We start from the raw sequence: 20,263 nt of genomic DNA, 5'->3' as shown, positions 1-20,263 counted from the left end.
TATTCCACTCTTGCCATTTCCAACCATGCTCCGTTTACTGTCAATATCAACAATTTTCTTCTCTTTGTTCATCTTTTTCTTTAGTTTTTAGAACTCTGTCCTCAAATTCCACCATTGTTTGATAAGTATCCTCAATTTTTCCATCTATTTTTCCTGTGTTCTATATTCTCCATTCTCTTCTCAATGTTCTCTGTTGTTACCATTATTTTTTGAATTTCTAGAATAATCATTTGCAATATTAATGCTTCTTTGTTGCACTATTCTTCCAACTTATAAACACTGCCACTATAACATCCAAGGCTGTTTTTGTTAAATCTCTAGCAAGTTCATTATAATCTTTCAAGTCAAGACTTTCTCTTCACTCCAGTCCAGCTACTGATAGTACTCCAAAAGAGCACCTGTATAAACAACCCGTGCTCTTCCCACTATCACTTTCAATAAACAAACTCAAAAGCCTTGAGAATGTTCAAAGAGAAAAGAGAAGAACAATGTTTCCAAACCTCCAGCATCTAAGTGGCAGTGTTGCTTCTTTTTCCTCCTGCTTTTACATCCCTCTTTGTATTCCAAACTTAAGGAGAAAAGTTCTTAAAAAAACAATCTGATCAAGTGTTATAAAAAAAGAAATTCTTAATCCATAAGTATGAAAAAAGAATGAAAAATAGAAAAAGAAAAATTAACCAATCCAATTTAAAAAGTAGGAAACACTTGTAAAAATTCCATCCATAAAAATAAAAAAATAAAAAAGATAACACATGAAGTTTGATTCTGGCTTAATTTCGCTGCTTACTCTCTTCTGACTTCAATTTTAATTTAACTTGTAGTTTTTTGGGGTGATCTCTTCTCTAATAATAATAAAATTTATCTCATCAATTCAACACACTTTCACTCCCGCATTCCTTCTGTTCTGGAGCTGTCCCAACTTCAGCAGCTTCAATGGCTGCTTCTCTGTTGCCAGAAAAAAGAGCTTCTCCTTGATCAATCAGGGACTTTGTGATGTCCCTGAAATCAGCAGGATGTGCCCTTCTCTATCACCATCTCTACGGGATGGTTTATGTGCAAAAGGACCATCCAGCGGTAGAGATATCGATGGTGATCTTGGAGCTCCAAGATCGCATGTCATGTCATCACGACGTCAGCTCTGCCTCTCCTGGTAGCGGAAATTTTGAGTAGTTCAGAGAACTGGTAAATACCACTTCTGACTGGCCCTGCTCCCATCTATTCTCTGCCTCATGAGTCCCAGCTGATTGGGAGGGAATGGGGATTTTGCAGTATCCTTCCCCTGGAGTGGGGTGGGAATGGAGATTTTACAATATCCTTCCCCTGCCATCCCCATCAAGCCACGGTCACAGAACTGGTAGTAAAAATTTTGAATCCCACCACTGAGATAATCACCTAGTCTTTCCAAGCAATCACACTTCAAAGCACTATAAACAGTGAAAGTAATACAAACTAAACCTGTAACCATTAAAACAATGTTTAAACAATCCATGTTCAGTAAAAAGATAGATGGAAGACAGGGCAAAAAAACAATATCAAACCATTCATCCTACATTTCCCCGGGGAAGGTTGGAAAATGTAATGATTCACCAGCTGTGTAACAGCAAAGGCAATTTGTTCCATATCCTGATCCAAAATTGCCAGGGTCTTATCATTGAAAGCAAAATCTTTAGGCTGGCTTGGTAGCTAATTAGCAGCTGCTTTAAAGTCATGGTTTAATGTGTGCACCACAACTAGGTTGCCATATCCTCTACCATTGAGCGTGGGTCACAAAGAACTCTGGAAGAAATTAAATGTGGAGTTATCTGTGTGTTGTTAATGCTGTGACTCAAGAAAGATATTAAGCGGGAGAAGGAGGAGCCATGTCGTGATATCACAACGTGCGGTCTTGATACTCCCGATACTACTTGACACTTTTGCCGCTGGACAATCCATTGAGATCTAAACCGTCCCATAGAGATGGTGATCAGGAAAACAAAGCCTTGCTGGTCTCAGAGACATCACAAAATCTCTGATAGACCCAAGGGAAGTGCTTCAAGCCGGCTGTAAACAGGCAGCCCCCAGGCTGATGAAATCGGGATGCTCCAGAAGGAAGGAAGTGAAAAGAGAAAGTGAGTCCATCTGTTGAGATATTTTTCTATTTTGCTAAAGATTGCCCAAAGAAATGTTTCTTTAAAGCCAAATTAGATCCTTAAGCAAAAGAACTGAGCGGTGAAAATAATCCTAATTGGATCACTGTGGAAAGTTATAAAATCTTTGTAACTATTTTTTGTGAATTGAAGTGCTCGCAACATTTTTCATCTCTCCTCTTAAAGTGAACGGATTGATTTTTTTTCTGCTTTTTGTTGCTTTATTTTTTGATTTCTGGATTAAAATCTTCTTTTTTATTTTAACAATTCTTCCTACTACTTGTTATTAAATCACACTAAAAGAAATCTAAAGAATTTGTTCCCTATAAGCCAGAGATAAATATTAGAAGATGAAAATTAACACTGCCACTCAGAGGTCAGAGGCTGGGTTTTTTGAAACAATGGATCTCTTTTCTTTCATTATTTGATTTCACTAACTTTGTAGCTGAAGGGTTTGCAACTTGTTTACAGAAACTGATAAAGAACCAAGGGCACAAATTGTTTTCACAGGTGCCTCTGAGAATTATTTTGGCAGGGGAAAGAAAGAAAGTGGGGGAAACAGAACCCTTCTCCTTTGAAGAACATAAAAGAACTTGTGTTCAAGTCAATCTAAAATAAAAAATAAAAGAGGCCTGGAAGGCTAGAGTGGCAGTCGCTATTAGTTTTTTTTCCTTTTTCTTTCTTTCTTCTGTTTTGGAAATATGGATCAATACTTAGATGAGGAAACCTTAAAATTCCAAAATATCTTGGCTGGAATTCAAAATCTATTGGAACGATATGGGAGAATTGAGAAGAAGTTGGAAAGAGTAGTCTTCTTCACAGCAAAAGATGATGGGGTTGGAGCCCCAAAAATTAAAGGGGAGAATGAAGATATAGAAGATAAAGATAAGACAATAGATGAATTTATTAATGGAGCAAATGTGGGTGAAAGTGGAAAAGGGAATATGGAAAAGGGAATTCGATGAATTGGAGCTCTGCCCCAGATTCCAGGACACAGAAGAAGAAAAAATACTAATGATGATAGACATAAGAAGAGAATTTTTTTCAGAAGCAAGATTGGCAACCAAAGACAATTTTAGTAGCAACTGGTGGGCAACGAGATTATCTGAGAGACCCTTCAAGCAACAAAGTGCGGAGAGAAGTCTATAAAAACCTTATAAAGGAGATAAAAAGAAGACTGACACCACAATTGGCAAGAGAGATAAAACTGTTTTGTTATTGGAAAGATACAGGTTGACAATGAAAGTTGATAATAAAAAATTAGTTGATTTTGGTGATTAATAAGTAGGAATTTTGTAACTCTTAGATTGTTTTAGATTGTTATCAAATGTTTACTCACTAACAATTAATTAACCATAATAATAATAATAATAATAATAATAATAATAATAATAATAATAATAATAATAATAAAACTCCGCCGTTGCCGGTCCCAAGCCCGGATGAGAAAGGAGGAAGGTTGGGATCAGGTTGGCATCTGGTCCCGTAAAAAAAACCCCGCCAACCCATACAATATGGTGAAAAAAACAAATAAGAATTCCATACCGCATCGGTCGTCGCGCGGGTTAACAAGGGCCGCGGCGGATGTTGGGGTCCCTGGACATCCGTCGACAAGTGGGCTACAAGTGGACCAGCCAACAAAACGACAAAAATATAGTGCAGATGAAAACCGTGCCATAATGGCCTGTTACTACAACTCAGAGCCAGAAAAAAGAGGCTATTTAAAGCGAATGTATGAATTATGGAAACAACAATATCCAGATTCAAATGTTAGTGAACAACGACTAGCAGATCAAAGGCGATTTATTATACGGAATAAAGTGTTTAGTGAAGTTGAACATGAGGAAATTCAGGCAAATTGCAAAACCCAAAAAACAATATCACAAGCGGAAATAACTGATATTCAAGACACAACTAAAGACATTATAGTAGAACTCCCAGAAGAAGCTCTCGGGGAGGAAATAACACCACCACCACTAGAACCAGTTATCACTGAACCAACTGATGAACTAACTCAAAAACAAAAAGAATTGAAGGATAAGATCATGGAGCATTTTCTGCTTAATGAGGAAAGGCAACGTTTACCATCACTAAAAACTGTGCCTAAGAAAATTTTGGCCCCTATCATGAAAATGGTTAATGCAGTGTTTTCAACAATTGAACCGGGATCCATCTTGGAAACAAACCAGTTAATGTACAGCGCAGCTGTAATAGTCACTAATGAACTAGGCATTAAAATTAAAGTACCTAGTCACACAACAGAAAAAGCATCAAAGCCAAAGTGGAAAATCCGTTTAGAACAAAAAATCAAAAAATTAAGGGCAGATGCTAGTAACTTAAAGAACATGCATGAGCAACGGCTTAAAAACAACAAAATCATAGATCGGCTAATCAGGAGATATAGATTGGATACAAGAAACATCAATGAAGCTGTAGAGATTGTAAAACAGCAGATAACAGCAACAGCTAGAAAAATTGAAAGATATGAGGCACGAATCATCCAATATAAACAAAATCAGCAATTTCGATCAGACCAACGGCGTTTTTATCAAAGTCTTAATGTGAATGGTGACACCAAAAGTGAAAAACCAGAAAAACAGGCCACAGTTGAATTCTGGAAAGAATTGTGGGAAAATGCAAAGGACTACAACAAGGAAGCAAAGTGGATACATGACTTTGAGAAAAGCATTGGCAACAAACAAATGCAAGTATTAGAAATAACAACTGAGATGGTCAAAAATCGAGTTAAAAAGGTAAAGAATTGGACATCACCTGGAAAGGACCAATTACATGGTTTCTGGCTCAAATATCTGACCAGTTTACATGCAATATTGGCCAGGCAACTGAATGAAATTTTACAAAAGGGCCAAATTGATGAATGGTTGACAACTGGAAAAACATACTTGATTCAGAAAGATGCAACTAAAGGAACAACACCTGAAAACTACAGACCAATAACATGCTTGCCAACAACCTTCAAATTACTCACAGGCATTATTGCAGATAACATGATGGATTATTTGGAAACAAACAACATCTTGCCAGTAGAGCAAAAAGGCAACAAAAGAAGGAGCAGGGGCACAAAAGATCAGCTTCTAATTGATAAAATGATATTAGAAAATTGCAAGAACAGAAAAACGAACTTGAATATGGTCTGGATTGATTACAAAAAGGCATTTGACTCACTGCCACATAGTTGGATCATAAAATGCTTAGAAACAACTGGCATTAGCAAAAATATTACATCCTTTACTGAAAAGGCGATGAAACAATGGAGAACTGAGTTGGCAGTAGGGAATGAGATCTACGGAATGGTTAATATCAAGCGAGGAATTTTCCAGGGTGATTCACTTTCACCTCTTCTCTTCATCATCGCAATGATCCCACTTTCAGTAATCTTAAAAAAAATGAAATTAGGCTACCAAACAGCCAAAAAAGCTGAAAAAATTTCGCATTTACTATATATGGATGATTTGAAACTCTATGGAAAGTCAGAAATAGAAATCCAATCATTGACAAATACAGTCCGAGTATTCAGCACCGATATTTCAATGCAGTTTGGCATGGAAAAATGCGCCACTGTATCCATAAAAAGGGGCAAAATCACTGCATGTGAGGGAATTGAAATGCCCAATGGCCAACTAATTAAATGCAAAGAAAATGAAGCCTACAAATACTTAGGCATTCTGCAGTTGGATAACATCAAGCATGGAGAAGTAAAAACTATTGTCAGGCGAGAGTACACCAACAGAGTTAGGAAAATTTTGAAATCTAAATTGAATGGTGGAAATATAATCAACGCCATAAATACCTGGGCAATACCAGTTATAAGATACACAGCTGGCATAGTTAACTGGACACAAGCTGATTTGGACCTTTTGGACCGAAAAACCAGGAAACTAATGACAATGCACTACAGTTTACATCCACGTGGTGATACTGATAGACTATATCTGCCCCGAAAATCAGGTGGCAGAGGATTATTACAAGTGAAGCAAACAGTTGAAGAAGAAAAACATGCACTGGCTGATTATTTAAAAGACACTCAAGAACATCTATTAATCGAAGTAAAGAACAAAAATCTACTGAAGGCCCAACAGACAAAACAAGAATACAGAAAAGATGTGATAAAATCAAGAATGGAGAGTTGGCAGAACAAAGCACTGCATGGTCAATTTCTGGAAAAAATAAAAGATAAAGTGGACAGTGAACAAACTTGGTTATGGTTAAAAACAGGTACATTAAAGAAAGAAACAGAGTCACTAATCCTGGCTGCGCAAGAACAAGCTATCCACACAAATGCCATTAAGGCCAAAATCGAAAAATCCTCTGATGATGCCAAATGCAGACTTTGCAAAGAAGCTGATGAAACTGTTGATCACATATTCAGCTGCTGTAAAAAAATCGCGCAGACTGATTATAAATTGCGGCACAATTCAGTAGCACAAATGATCCATTGGAATTTGTGCAAAAATTATAATATTAGAACAGCAACAAACTGGTGGGAACATCAGCCTGAAAAAGTCACCGAAAATCAGATGGTCAAGATCTTGTGGGATTTCCGTATACAAACCGACAAAATACTGGCGCATAATACACCAGACATCACACTGGTTGAGAAAAATAAGGTCACAATCATAGACATCGCAATACCAGGTGATAGCAGGGTCGCCGAGAAGGAACATGAAAAAATCGCAAGATACCAGGACTTAAAAATCGAAATTCAACGACTATGGCACAAACCAGCAGTGGTAATTCCAGTGGTAATTGGCACACTGGGTGCTATTCCAAAAGCACTGGAATTACATTTAAAACAGTTAAAAATTGACAAAATCACCATCAGTCAAATGCAAAAAGCCGCACTGCTTGGATCTGCACGCATATTACGAAAATACGTTACGACGTCCTAGGCCCCTGGGTGGGGCCCGACTAGTAACCAATGCCAAATCCGGCGAAACAACTGGCCGCTGTGATACAATTGTACAACAACAACAATAATAATAATAATGAAATGATAATGGATACAGCGTAATGATATATACATGTATTGACAATTTAGTAAAATAAATTTGGATATAAATTGTAAATTGTGACTTGGGAAAAAGGCATATAAATTTTATTAACAAATTTTCATTTAGATCTTGTTATAAAGGTGTAAGGTTTTTCTTTGGGGGGGTCTGATGAGAGGAGATGGGACATAAATAGCAAATGATTTTTAGCCAATTATAATAACAACAAGGAAATGTCAATGGACATTGTTTAACAATATATACATGCTATGGTATTGGCAAAAGTAACTTGGATATAAATCCTAAACAGTGAGTTCAAAGTGCGGAGAGAAATCTTTAAAAACCTTATAAAGGAGATAAAAATAAGACTTACACCACAATTGGCAAGAGAGATAAGACTGTTTTGTTACTGGAAAGATATAGGTTGACAATGAAAGTTGATAATAAAAAATCAGTTGATTTTGGTGATTAATAAGTAGGAATTTTGTAACTCTTGGATTGTTTTAGATTGTTATCAAATGTTTATTTGCTAACAATTAATTAACTATAATAACAATGAAACGATAATGGATACAGCTTAATGATATATACATGTATGGTAATCTAGCAAAAGAAATTTGGATATAAATTGCAAATTGTGACTTGGGAGAAAGACCTATAAAATTTTATTAACAAATTTTTATTTAGATCTTATTATAAAGGTGTAAGGTTTTTCTTTGTGGGGGTCTGATGAGAGAAGATGGGACATAAACAGTAAATGATTTTAGCCAATTATAATAATAACAAGGAAATGTTAATGGTCATTGTTTAACAATATGTACATGTTATGATATTGACAAAAGTAACTTGGATATAAATTTTAATCAGTGAGTTGGGAAAAAAGGGGGGGGGAAGGTTTAGAAACTTTATTAATTGACTTTTACTTAAAAGATGCTACAAAGGTATAATGTTATTGGAGGATTTTTTTGAAATAGCTAATGAATGCCATTATGTGGTTGTGTCTTTAAGTATGAATGATTTGTGGTAAAAGCATGTTCCAATAATTGTAGTCTAATGAGAATTGTGGTACATTGATAGTAAGATATACGAAGATTTTTGACTTAAAGTGTATAATCTAATATGAACTATAAGTAATGACTGTGGAAGAAATGCACGAAAGTTATCTGTAACCAATCGACACGCTTTCTACAAGATGTAATGAAGGATGATTCTTTTTTTGTCTTTTTGTTCAATTAAAATAAAATAAAAATTTAAAAAAAAGAAAGACATTAAGCTTATGTAACTGTAGAGAAATCTATTCTTGTGAAGTTCAGGAATGGATTCAAGATACATGTTCGTTGTCAATTTTTGAAATGTCAGCATGTTCTAAAAATGTGACGATGGAGCAATATGTTTCTAGGTGGCCTAGATTTAATTACAAAATGTAACTGACTTTATACTGAGGCTACACAGATCTTTTTCCCCTTAGTTTCTTTTTCTTCTTTTAACTTTAATCCCTGTAATGTACGTAGGTTTTGTTTCTGTTTTTGAGGCACAATCACTGGTATTTCTCTTTGTTGTTGTTATTTATTTGTTATGATGAAACTTAAATGCAACTGATTTAAAAGGCCTAGCCCCATCTGGCACTCCTACATAAGCTTTCCCAATGTGAAGCAACTACATGGAAATCTTAGTGGTGTGAAAAAAACGAAACAGAGCACCAGGAGGTTACAGTTGGATAGTTTGTGGGAGTAGTGGGTTGCTACCGGCATTATTGCCAGTTCTGCGAGCAAAAAAAATTGCTTCGCTCATATTTACACCTAAAAAGGTCTGCACATGCGCAGAATGCTAGAAAGGGGGGGGCATTACATTTCAGCAATAGAGATTGTTCTGCGCATGCGCAGAACCAAAACACAAGATGGCGCCACCAACAATAGAACCGGTTCGGGTATGTGGGCGACCGAGTTACTACCTACTTGGTAGAATCGGTCCGAACCAGTAGGAACCCGCCTCTGGTCTGTGGGTGATAAAAATTGAACTGAATCTACTGCATGACTGTATTGAATCCCTGTTCTTCCTTTGCAGCCCTGGGCAAATGTGCAAGAACCAGATCCATCCTTATTTCCTTTCTCAAGGTCCCCTTGATGTTTGCCTTTTTATACCTGTTTGTGTGCTCCCTTGATGTGCTGAGCTCCGCTTTCCAGCTGGCAGGAGGTGAGGTCACCCTGATACTTGTCTGCCTTTCTTCTCTTCCTCTCCACCCACCCACCCTCCATCCCTTCCTCCCTAGTGATCCCTCAGAACGAAAGTGCTACATGTCCTTCTGTGTGGCTTCCATCTCTTGCCTGTCTCTGCTGCTGGCATGGGAGCTGCTGGAGTTGGGATCTGAAGAAAGAAGCTAAGGGCAACATTGGAACATCACTGGACAGCTTTGTCACAGTGGAAGAAATGCCTGGAGTGAGAAACATGGAAATTAGGAGGAGTATAACTGTTGCAAGGAAATAATCTTGGGTAAAAGCAGATAGACAAGACTTTTTTAGGAAATAATAAGGTGATAGGAAAACCTTTGCTCTTTAAGTCCATCTAAAGTTCGAAACCTGAGCATATTGCCCTCCATTGTGGAAACAAGGCTGGTCAGTCAGGGAAATGCTGTTGTTGCCCAGGTCTGAGTCAAGATGACTCAAGATGAAGAGAGCTCAACCGAGAGTAGAAGGAACAGTTGAAAAGCCCTGAGAGTGTGAGTAGGAAGCATGTTATCATGCAAAATTAGTCTTTTGGACAAGAACGGAGATCAAGGTGCAGAAGACACCTTGGTTAATTATTTCCACATCAGTGGGGTAAGTCAGTTTATTAGGGCTGAAAGCTGGTATGTGTAAAGTTGAATTTCAATAATTTTACCAGAGATTCATGTGACTTCTTTCCTTTCCTCCAGATATTTTTCTGTACCTAATGAGAAGTCCATAATTCTTTTTCGAAAGGGTAAATTTTGTTCCCAGAAGGAAAATGTCACTTCTGATTAGCAAATGCTTTGAGGACATCCTCATTTGTTCAGCTCTATCACATATCAGCTACCGGACATTGCAATAATTCTACCATGTTTTACTAATATGCCTGCTCTTTCTCATCTCGTCAAATTTTCAGGATCTCTTTTTGTAAACTAGAATTTCAATTAAGCACCACAGAACTAGCACAAATGAGAAATTGCTTCTGGTATCAGTACTGCTCACAATCCTTATACAGAGAAACCGACTTCATGTTTTCTTCATTTTAGCAAATAGAAAGAGCTTTTAAATGGTTGTATTCATAGACTTTCTGTAGATTTCCCCATCCCATTTCCAGAAAGAGCTCATTCTAAACTGGAATCTTTTAACTGGGGTAATAATGCACAAGCTATATGTTCAGCCAGTAATAAAACAGACTCTAACTAAAACTTGCTTTACGAGTAAGCTGGACTAGACTTGATGCCATATGTTCAGATCTGTTTTGCTACCCTCTGCTTTTCCACCCCCAGGTAAAGTAGCTGGAGATATTTTCAAGGACAATGCTATCCTCTCCAACCCAGTGGCAGGGCTTGTGGTAGGAGTCCTTGTTACTGTCCTTGTGCAGAGTTCCAGCACCTCCACATCCATCATCGTGAGCATGGTTTCTTCAGGGTGTGAGTAATGCTGATGGACCTAAAATCAGAATCTGGCTACATGAATATACTAAAGAAGTGGCTCTTCTGACCCCTTACCCTTTCCTATTTCCTAGTTGATAGTGGCATCGTTATATAGCATTTAGTAGTTATTCTTTTGTATCAGGAATAGGAACATTTGGCCTCCAGATGTCATTAAACTACAACTCCTAGTACTTTCAATCAGACAGTCCTAGAGTTGTATCGATTTGTGGGATACAAATAATTTAACAACCAGTTCTCTGCCCTAATGATCACCTGGGTAGGCGTGGCTCTGTGGTCATGTGACCATGTGGGCGTGGCCAACTCAATGTCACTCAGGTCGATGGGCGCTTTGCCTTAGCTGTTACAATGTAATAAGGGTTAACCGGAGAGGCAGTTTCTGTAAGCAGGGCAATAAAGATTAGGCTAGAAATAACACCAGAATGTTTCCTTCCTGCCTTCCTTACAGGATTAGCGATGTAAAGTGGAGATTTCTTCCAACAACCGGTTCTCTGAACTAGTTTAGAAAGTTAACAACCGGTTCTCCCGAATAGGTGTGAACTGGCTGAATCCCACCACTGGTTGTACCTAGTCATAAGAAGTCCCAGGTTTTCCTCTTCTGGTAATATTTATATTGATAATGACATGCTGGGCCTGATAATAATGTAATTGCAATTGTGGGGAATTAATACATTAGCATGTCTGATGGAGATATACATAGAACTGGAGAAAAAGAGTCTGGCCAGGAGGAAAAGTGGGCCCCGCAGTCTCATTCTGTTTATGATGCTATGGTGGCCTCTTCCAGCCAGAGTTTTCACTAGCTGCTCTTTGCCCTTTGCTCTCTAGTGTTGGAGGTAGGTTCAGCCATCCCCATCATCATGGGCTCCAATATAGGGACCTCAGTCACCAACACCATTGTGGCTCTCATGCAAGCTGGCGACAGAAGTGAATTTAAGAGGCAAGTATTATTGGGTGGGAGGCGGGAGTCCAGTAACTGCAGGTGGAGACTGAGAATGTAGCCAGCTTCTGCCTTGGAAAGGAGGCCAGTTGTATGTCTGGATGAAGAACAGGAGCAGGTTGGCTGAAGGAGAAAGTGTTCGTCAACTATAGGAGGATGCCAGTAGACGGCTGAGGTTGGGGGATGCTGGGACTACAAACCTAAGTCAGGAATAATGAAGAACAGGCATGTGTTAAACCAGGAGTAATTGGTAATTCAGGTAAGCAAAACAAATAGATAGAAGTGGGGCTCAGGGACACTTCTGCAATGCAGATGATTTGGATGGATGCTCAGGTAGGACCCATCCATATACCCCATGCCGCAATTCCGATATTTCACAACAGCAAAAGCTTCTCTGTTGTCTAACAGGGCCTTTGCAGGGGCCACGGTGCATGACTGCTTCAACTGGTTGTCAGTGCTGATTCTGCTGCCTCTGGAAGTGGCCAGCGGCTATCTGCACTACATCACCAAAGTTTCCGTGGCAACCCTCAACCTGCGCAGTGGACAGGATGCACCAGAACTCCTGAAAGTAATCACGGAACCCTTCACTGGCCTTATTGTCCAGGTATGTGTGCTATGCCAGGCGGAGGGTTATGACACCAAAGATCCGGAGGGTACCACTTGGGGAAAATGAATCTAAATTCTTGGTCTTTCTCCTGGGAGCTCCTTCTTGGTTTTCTATGCAAGTGGTCCTCAACGTATAACGTATAATTTAATGAAGTTACAACAGCACTGAAAAAAAGTGACATGGGACCGGTTCTTGCATAGCTTCCCCATGGTCACACGATCAAAATCCAGGCACTTGGCAACTAGCACTTGGCCACCAGCAACAGCTGCAGCATCTTGGGATCAAGTGATGCCCATTTGCAACCTTCCCAGCTGGCTTCCAACAAGCACAGTCAATGGGGAAGCCAGTTTCACTTCACATTGCATAATTCGCATAGCAATTGCAGGGATTCCCTTAACGACAGTGGCAAAAAGGTCATAAAACCAGGCATGACTCATTTGGCCACCTTTCTTAGCAATGGAAATTACAGTCCCAACTGTGGTCATAAGTCGAGGACTACCTGTACAGTAACCTTGGGAGGTGGGGATGAGAGAGGTATCTTCCATTCTTGCCACAGTTTAAGGATTTTTCTTGTTCCCTTCAGCTGGATAAGTCAGTGATCACAGGGATTGCCACAGGCAATGAAAGCTTGCATAACAGAAGTCTGATTCGGGTGTGGTGTGAAGCACCAGCTCCACAGGTGAGAATTGTGCTAAAGAAGAGAAAGGATACAATGGGGAAGGGGTGGTGGTGGTGAATTGTAAGACATAACAGCAAATACCATGCAAAAAATCTTCCAGACTCCCTTCCTGATAAAGAGGCCACCACTGAGGTTTCTCTCTGATTTACACAGTTTATATACCTTGTTTGATGAAGTGTCTCTGCAGATGTGCATGAATGGAAAACATTTTGAAATGCATTTCAGTCACCAATGAATTCAATGTGCTTTTTCTCCTAATAGAGTTCCATATTGGAGTATGTTAATTTTCTCTTTGGTATATGTTAATTTTCTCTTTTGAATATGTTAATTTTCTCTTTGGAATATGTTAATTTTCTCTATTTACGCTAGTTCAGATTCTTTTTTTTAAAAAATCCAGTAACTAAATGAGTGGTTACACACTGATGAAAGGATATAGATTTAAAAAAGAAAGACATTCATCGTTATTTATAGTTGTGCCCTTCTATTATGGGGGGGAGAAGAGCACTTCTGAATGAGGATTGTGCACAAATTTCATCATTTGAATCTGAATATGGAGCCAATCTATTTCTAGCTCAGCTTTGTTGTAACCCACACTGTAAAAACCCTTATCCTTCATTTTGCAATGGTGAAGTTTTCTGGAGAATGGGGATGGTCTGTTTCCATCCACATTCCATCCATTCACAGGAGGGGTTCTTGCCAGCTCCCTCAGGTGTCTGGCCCCAAAGCACCTGCCCACTAGCAGTCCTTTCTGATCCTGCCCTGATCTCAAGCTCAAATTGCCATGGTGTAGGAGTAGGAATAGGCCCTTGGAAAAAGGGCTGCGGCGTGACCCGTCAAAACTGCGCTCGACTAAACCGTGCCCGATTAAACCGCGTCGCTGACGTCATCAACAGGGCGACAACAGCTAGCGTGGAGAAAGAAGGGCGCTTTAAATAGCGCTTTGAAAGCAAGCCGATTCAACTTAAGGTAAGGGTTAGGGTTAGGTTTAGGGTTAGGTTTAGGGTTAGGTTAAGGGTTAGGGTTAGGGTTAGGGTTAGGGTTAGGGTTAGGGTTAGGGTTAGGGTTAGGGTTAGGGTTAGGGTTAGGGTTAGGTTAAGGGTTAGGGTTAGGTTAAGGGTTAGGTTTAGGGTTAGGTTTAGGGTTAGGTTTAGGGTTAGGTTTAGGGTTAGGTTTAGGGTTAGGTTTAGGATTAGGTTTAGGGGGGTTATGTTTAGGTTTAGGGGTTAGGTTTAGTTTTAGGGGTTAATTTTAGGTTTAGGGTTTACAGCGTGCTTCTGTCTCCGCGCTGTTGTCGCCCTGTTGAGGACGTCAGCGATGCGGTTTAGTCGGGCACGGTTTAGTCGAGCACGGTTTTGTGGGTGAACCGGGCTGCGGTGCTGAAACTTTTTTTATACATTGATCCAAAAATCTGTAATGTCAAACATGAATATCATGAATATTATGGCATATTATTAAACATATTATTTATCATACACACAAACGTATGTGTGCGTGTGTGTGCCATATTTTTTGGCCTATAAGATGCACTCCCCCTGCCCCAATCTTATGGAGCGAATATTGCAACTGGGGGGGAGGGGGGTTGGTGCTGCAGCGAGCAGCTGATTACTGGTTGGATTGGCCTCCCGGAATATTTCCAATCAGCTGTTCTCGGTTGGGGGGATCCTTGCCGCCATTTGCTGCTGCCACCGTTCACCACTGCTGAATGGTGGCGGTGATTGGCGGCGGTGGTGAATGGTGGTAGCGATCCCTGCTGCCTAAAACAGCTGATTGGAACTATTCCAGGAGGCCAATGCAACTGCCAATCAGCTGCTCGGCAGCAAAAGCTCCAACACAATGGCAGTGTTTCCGGTCAGGCAGCCTACAATACTCTAATGTCCTTTTAATTTGGCCACATAGTGGACAGTAGTTTTCATTAGCCAGTATACCAATATTTTGTATTATTCCTGGGTTGATATGTCCCCCGCTCCCAAGAATGTATCTGGGATCAGAAAATCCTAGAAACCCACCCCAGAATTGTCCAAATACCCCTATGCTTTCTCTGCTGCCTCCTTGCTGAACAGAGGGACCCTATTCTTGTTCATGTTCTGCCTCTCCTCTCCTCCCCTCTTCCCTCCCCTCCTTTCCTCCTGTCCAGTAGAGTCCTGCTGCCTTTCCAGCAGAGAAATTTTCCTTGCATTCTTGCTTGCTTACTCGCACCTGGTCTTTCTTGAGAATGAACCAGTCATTGCAGAAAGACTCTCACTGTGGGAAGATCAAGCCTGGTTGTCCTCCTTCCTCTCCTTAAACAGCTCTAGCAGCTTGGCCAGGCCTTGCCTTCCCACTTGCTCTGCCCAGTGAGCCCAGTGCCACCCAGTACCCAGATTCCCAAAGGCTTTTGCTGATTATCATGAGAGTCTTTGGGGCATTAATTGTGGTCAACCAACTGCCCAGGCTCCCCTGTGGTCAGGAGGTTGTCAGTGTGAGCCAAAGTGAACTGTGAGGCTTTGCTATAAGATTGTATGTCTTTGAGAAACTTTGAGGACAGTGCTCCTCTTTTGACAGCAGCAGGAGGGCCAACAGAGTACCATTGTAGAGTGCTTAACATGGCTTGTGTGGGCTTGAGGCCCCCACTAGCCATGTTAGGAGGGTCCTGGTTTGATTCAGCACAATGGACAATGGACATACAAAGGACCAGGCTGCTTGGGTGATTTGGTTCTTTCTTTCTTTCTTTCTTTCTTTCTTTCTTTCTTTCTTTCTTTCTTTCTTTCTTTCTTCCTTCCTTCCTTCCTTTCTTCCTTCCTTTCTTTTTCTTCCTTCCTTCTTTCCTTCCTTTTTTCCTTTCCCCTTTCCTTCTTTCTTTTTCCCTTGATTTTTCTTGAAAGGGAACAGTGGTAGAGAAGTGTCCTTCCAATAGGTTCTAGTTCCTCCAGAAAGGGTTCGTTTTATTTAGAACATTGCCACTTTGTCTCCATTTTATCAGCTGACTACAATCATGGTTCAAAAATCCAGAGACATCATCTGATAGTAGAATAGATGATGTGACTTCATGTCCCTTGCATAGGTCTTGTGGGATTTTTTAATACAGAAGAATTGTAGCACTCTAGCCAGTTACTTTCTACTTAGATACAAATGTTCAGAACGTTTGGGAAATGACCAAATGTATATACCATATATGGCATGTTCTGATACAATGGAGGTGGGAGTGTTTTGTAATTTTTGATCTCTGATTTGTCTGGAATGAGGCAGGGGCATTTTCTGTGGTTCCAGATGGAGCAATAGCTGAGAAGTGGCTGGGACTGAATTATGCTTTGATTATATTCCCGTTAGCCACTGGAAGGAGAATACGGATTGGTGGGTGGTGTTTTCTGCATTTGGAGGCCTTTAGGAAAGGATCTGTTTCACCCCTGCTTTGGGAGAGATTTGGAGAGGACGAATGGTACCTTTGGGAAGCACCCTTTAAACCTCATCCCCCAAAGAGATGTATGGCCTTTCTGCCTGCAAATTTCTTCAGGGACTCAAAAGTGGGTTAGGGCAGATGCTGCCAAACAGATTCTTAATTTTAAACTGCTTGCGCAATACACAGCAAAATGTTGTTTTCTCGGAACATGCGTAACTTAAGGAGTCCAGTCACTGAAAAAGTCTTTTGGGAAAAAATGAATCCCAAGGAAGGAAGCGGCAGCAGAACAAGAGATTGGGAAATGTCTTTTTTCCTGAGGGAATTAAACAGATGTCATCGCCCTGGAACTGATGCTAAATGAGTGCTCATGGGTGAAATATGAAGATTGTTATGGAGGCTAATTGGTATTAGAATTAACATTTTAGAAACATTTTGCCTGCAAGGATCACTTTTGAATGAACAAAAGGAATGAGATAGAAGGATTGAATGGCTAAGTATGGCATTATAATAAGGTTGTTTTTGACTGGAAATGAGTCCTCACTCATCTCCCCAAAGTTCCTACAAAACGTTAGGATGACCCTCTTTTTTCGTAGATTTCTTCAGCAGGCACAAGAGGAAGATCCCTAAACTTCAGCTCCCTTATGTCAAACAGTCTGGAAAGTGCTGGGAACTTCAGCAGTGCCATGTCACAGAAATGTAAGCACCAGCAACTTCGTGCAACAAAGCTCTGAAAGAAATGGCTACAGACGCCACAGATGCCTCCTGTTCCTCCTGTCAGACCACAAAAGTAAGAGGGGGGGAGGAAAGCAGGCCTCTTGCATTGACCATTGCTCCTTTGTCCAGGCAATCATCTGTTTGTGGACTCCACTCTGCCAGACTTGGCTGTAGGACTCATGCTGCTGGCTGGATCCCTGACTGTACTATGCACCTGTCTTATGATGTTGGTCAAACTGCTGAACTCTGTGCTCAAAGGCCAGGTGGCCAGAGCTATCCAGAAGGTCATTAACACAGGTAGGCTGATAGGCTCTCTCCCCACCAGGTTGGAGATTTCTTGGGTCAAAAAGTTTAGATGCCGGGCCTCTGAAGGGCACCAAGTTCTTGTAGTAGAGCCCACCTTTGTGAATCCTCTCTTCTCCTTGCTGTTTCTGACATTGTACTGGTTTGGGCAGATCTTCCATCACCTTTTGGATGGGCCACCGGTTACTTTGCCATGCTTGTTGGTGCCGGGATGACGTTTGTTATGCAAAGTAGCTCTGTCTTCACTTCAGCAATCACCCCTCTCGTAGGTAAGTCCCTCTATAACTTCCCTTCCCCCCCCAAATCCCAGTAGCAACTCAAGATGGCGGAACTGGGTTGCACAAAAGAAACTCAGGATGAGATTTACTGTGGACTTTTAGCTCTCTTCAAGAGTGCTAACTCTGCTAACAATGTTTCTTAGTCGCCTCTGTCCCATTCACCATGGCAGGAGGAAGTCTGGGGGTTTAAGGATGTAGCTACTCTGGGATATAAGGAATAAATAAGCAAGATGTTACTGTCATACTTAAACAGGATGTAGTGATGTGCTGATTTGAAGGCACAGCTATCTGAGAAATTACTGAGTTACAAGGTGCTGTGTCTATATTCACATAACATGTTTAGTCAGATCAGTTAAGACATATCAAGTGCTTAAGCAACAGCCTTGATAAGCAATCAGCTTGGTGATTTATTATGGCTTAACGTGGGTGCAAATTCATCTTGCTTCGTCCAGAATATACATAGACACATGGAAGGGATAGTCCATATTAGAGGTCATCTAGTCTAGACTTCTCCTTAGTACGGGATGCAAAGCCGGATAGTTTATTCAGTAACCTGGTTAAAGGAGATGACTGAACAGGGACAGTGTTTAACTGGAGTCATCTTCAGGAGCTCTGATTTTGTGGAATAAGGAGGGCTTCCTTTGCATTGCTCTATGGTGTATTGGGTGGGGAAGGAAGTTGTTGCTTTCTGACCAGCTTCTCTTCTCTTTTGTGGGACAGGTCTCGGGGTGATTAGCTTAGAACGTGCGTATCCACTCACTCTTGGTTCTAACATTGGAACTACAACCACGGCTATCCTAGCAGCCCTGGCCAGTCCCGGGGATAAATTGGCCAGTGCCTTGCAGGTGAGGAGATTCCCTCTTTCTATTCTGTTGAACTAGAGATGATGGCTTATGACAATAGATTTCCCAGCCTAAGGATTTCTTTACATGCCACTAAGGACTGCCATTCCCACCCTCTAAAAAAAAAAACCCAGGAAAGAACAACAATGGTAAAGCAGAGAGGCACTAGAATGAATCAAAAGTAAAAGGGACACTACCCTGTTTCCTCAAAAATAAGACCTCCCCAGATAATAAGCCCAATCAGGCTTTTAAGCACATGCGCTAAAATAAGCAGAAAATATTGCAACAGAGCAGCAGCCATGAGGTGACCACCCTCATCGCCTCCTGCACCTCAAAAATAATAAGACCTCCCCAAAAATAAGGCCAAGCACTTATTTCGGAGGTCAAAAGAAAAATCTGACCCTGCTTTATTTTCAGGGAAACACAGTAGGTTCCTTTCCTTGCTCTCCCACCAAACCCCTTGCCTAGTACGCATTTCTTCTGAATGTTGTGCCTGAGAGAACTGCTATGTTTCTGGCTTCCCTTCTCAGATTTCTCTCTGCCATTTCTTCTTCAACATCTCTGGGATATTGCTGTGGTATCCCCTACCTTGTACTCGCCTCCCAATCCGCATGGCCGAAGCATTAGGTGAGCAGACAGCCAAGTATCGCTGGTTTGCTGTCTTCTACCTGATTATCTGCTTCCTCTTGTTGCCTTCGTTGGTTTTCGGACTCTCGGTGGCAGGATGGCAGGTGCTGGTAGGAGTGGGAGCTCCGTTCCTGATTCTTCTAGCTTGCGTGGCCGTTGTCAACATCATGCAGTCACGAAGCCCTGACCGACTGCCCAGGTGGCTTCAGAGTTGGGACTTCTTGCCATGCTGGCTTCATTCTTTGCAGCCATTGGATGGGCTGATGACCAGAGCCACGGCGTGTTGTGCTGCCCATTGTTCAGGTAGCCAAGAGGAATGTAAAAAGAAGTCGCCAGAGGTTAAGGTCAGAAGGGGCTTGCCGAAGCCTTCTGTTTTCTTCTTAGAGGAATGGTCTCCACCACCAAGACTCTCACCCCAGCTGAATATCCTGCCAACGCAGCCTGCTAGCCGCCTATGATTTGTGCTGGAGCACAGCTCTGTTGTGGCCTACAGACAGTGGTGCTGAGCAGACAAGCAATAATAAAAGAAAAAGCATGACAAGAAACTGCATCAGTGCAAATATTGGAGTTTGTGCTGATGGCTGCCCTCCCTCACTGGAGCACTGCCATCTTCACGGGTGCATTCCAGCCAATATAGATTCATGTCTCATTGGGCAGAGCTTTTCATGGGAAATACGCCTATAACTGGCATTTGGTAATCACCGTGCATATCATTTTGTTATGAAAATCAATGAATGAGTGCAAAATAATCAGCGTCTGGATGCAGTGCAGGAGAGTTTATAGTACTTACAATGCAGAAAAAAACCCCAACCCCACTCTTGATTGCCCTTAGCATCTGTGTAACAGGAGCTCCATATATCCGGAAGTTATTTTGCAGCTGAGCTGTAGGTCTCCCTGAGTAGTGTTTACTCAATGTGCAAGACATTTGCAGAATTACTCATAATGGTGCTTGGAAGATTTTTTTTTAGCTTTTAACTTGACAACAAGGTCCTTCAGATGTTTGATGACAACTCACATCATCTCAAAATCATTATATGTGCTAATTGAAACTGGTGGGAATTGGAAGCAAAAACCATCTAGAGGTTGTTTGAACCCATAGAACATCTACTT

At 40.9% G+C, this 20,263-nt stretch overlaps 1 protein-coding gene across 1 annotated transcript in view; it reads left to right on the top strand.

Moving 5' to 3' along the window:
• Positions 1-19,980, top strand: part of SLC34A1 (solute carrier family 34 member 1) — a 44,992-nt gene extending 25,012 nt beyond the window's left edge. Inside the window, exons 2-11 of the mRNA XM_032239073.1 lie at positions 9,200-9,328; positions 10,626-10,769; positions 11,616-11,727; positions 12,136-12,331; positions 12,918-13,013; positions 16,983-17,085; positions 17,233-17,400; positions 17,559-17,675; positions 18,405-18,529; positions 19,057-19,980. Of these exons, the coding sequence (XP_032094964.1) occupies positions 9,200-9,328; positions 10,626-10,769; positions 11,616-11,727; positions 12,136-12,331; positions 12,918-13,013; positions 16,983-17,085; positions 17,233-17,400; positions 17,559-17,675; positions 18,405-18,529; positions 19,057-19,611 (1,745 nt within the window). The 3' untranslated portion in view covers positions 19,612-19,980. The remainder of the gene's footprint in view (positions 1-9,199; positions 9,329-10,625; positions 10,770-11,615; positions 11,728-12,135; positions 12,332-12,917; positions 13,014-16,982; positions 17,086-17,232; positions 17,401-17,558; positions 17,676-18,404; positions 18,530-19,056) is intronic.
• Positions 19,981-20,263: the final 283 nt, after the last annotated feature.

Source organism: Thamnophis elegans, chromosome 2 (genome assembly GCF_009769535.1).
Source record: "Thamnophis elegans isolate rThaEle1 chromosome 2, rThaEle1.pri, whole genome shotgun sequence".
Lineage (NCBI taxonomy): Eukaryota > Metazoa > Chordata > Lepidosauria > Squamata > Colubridae > Thamnophis > Thamnophis elegans.
This window is presented reverse-complemented; position numbering and strand designations above follow the sequence as displayed.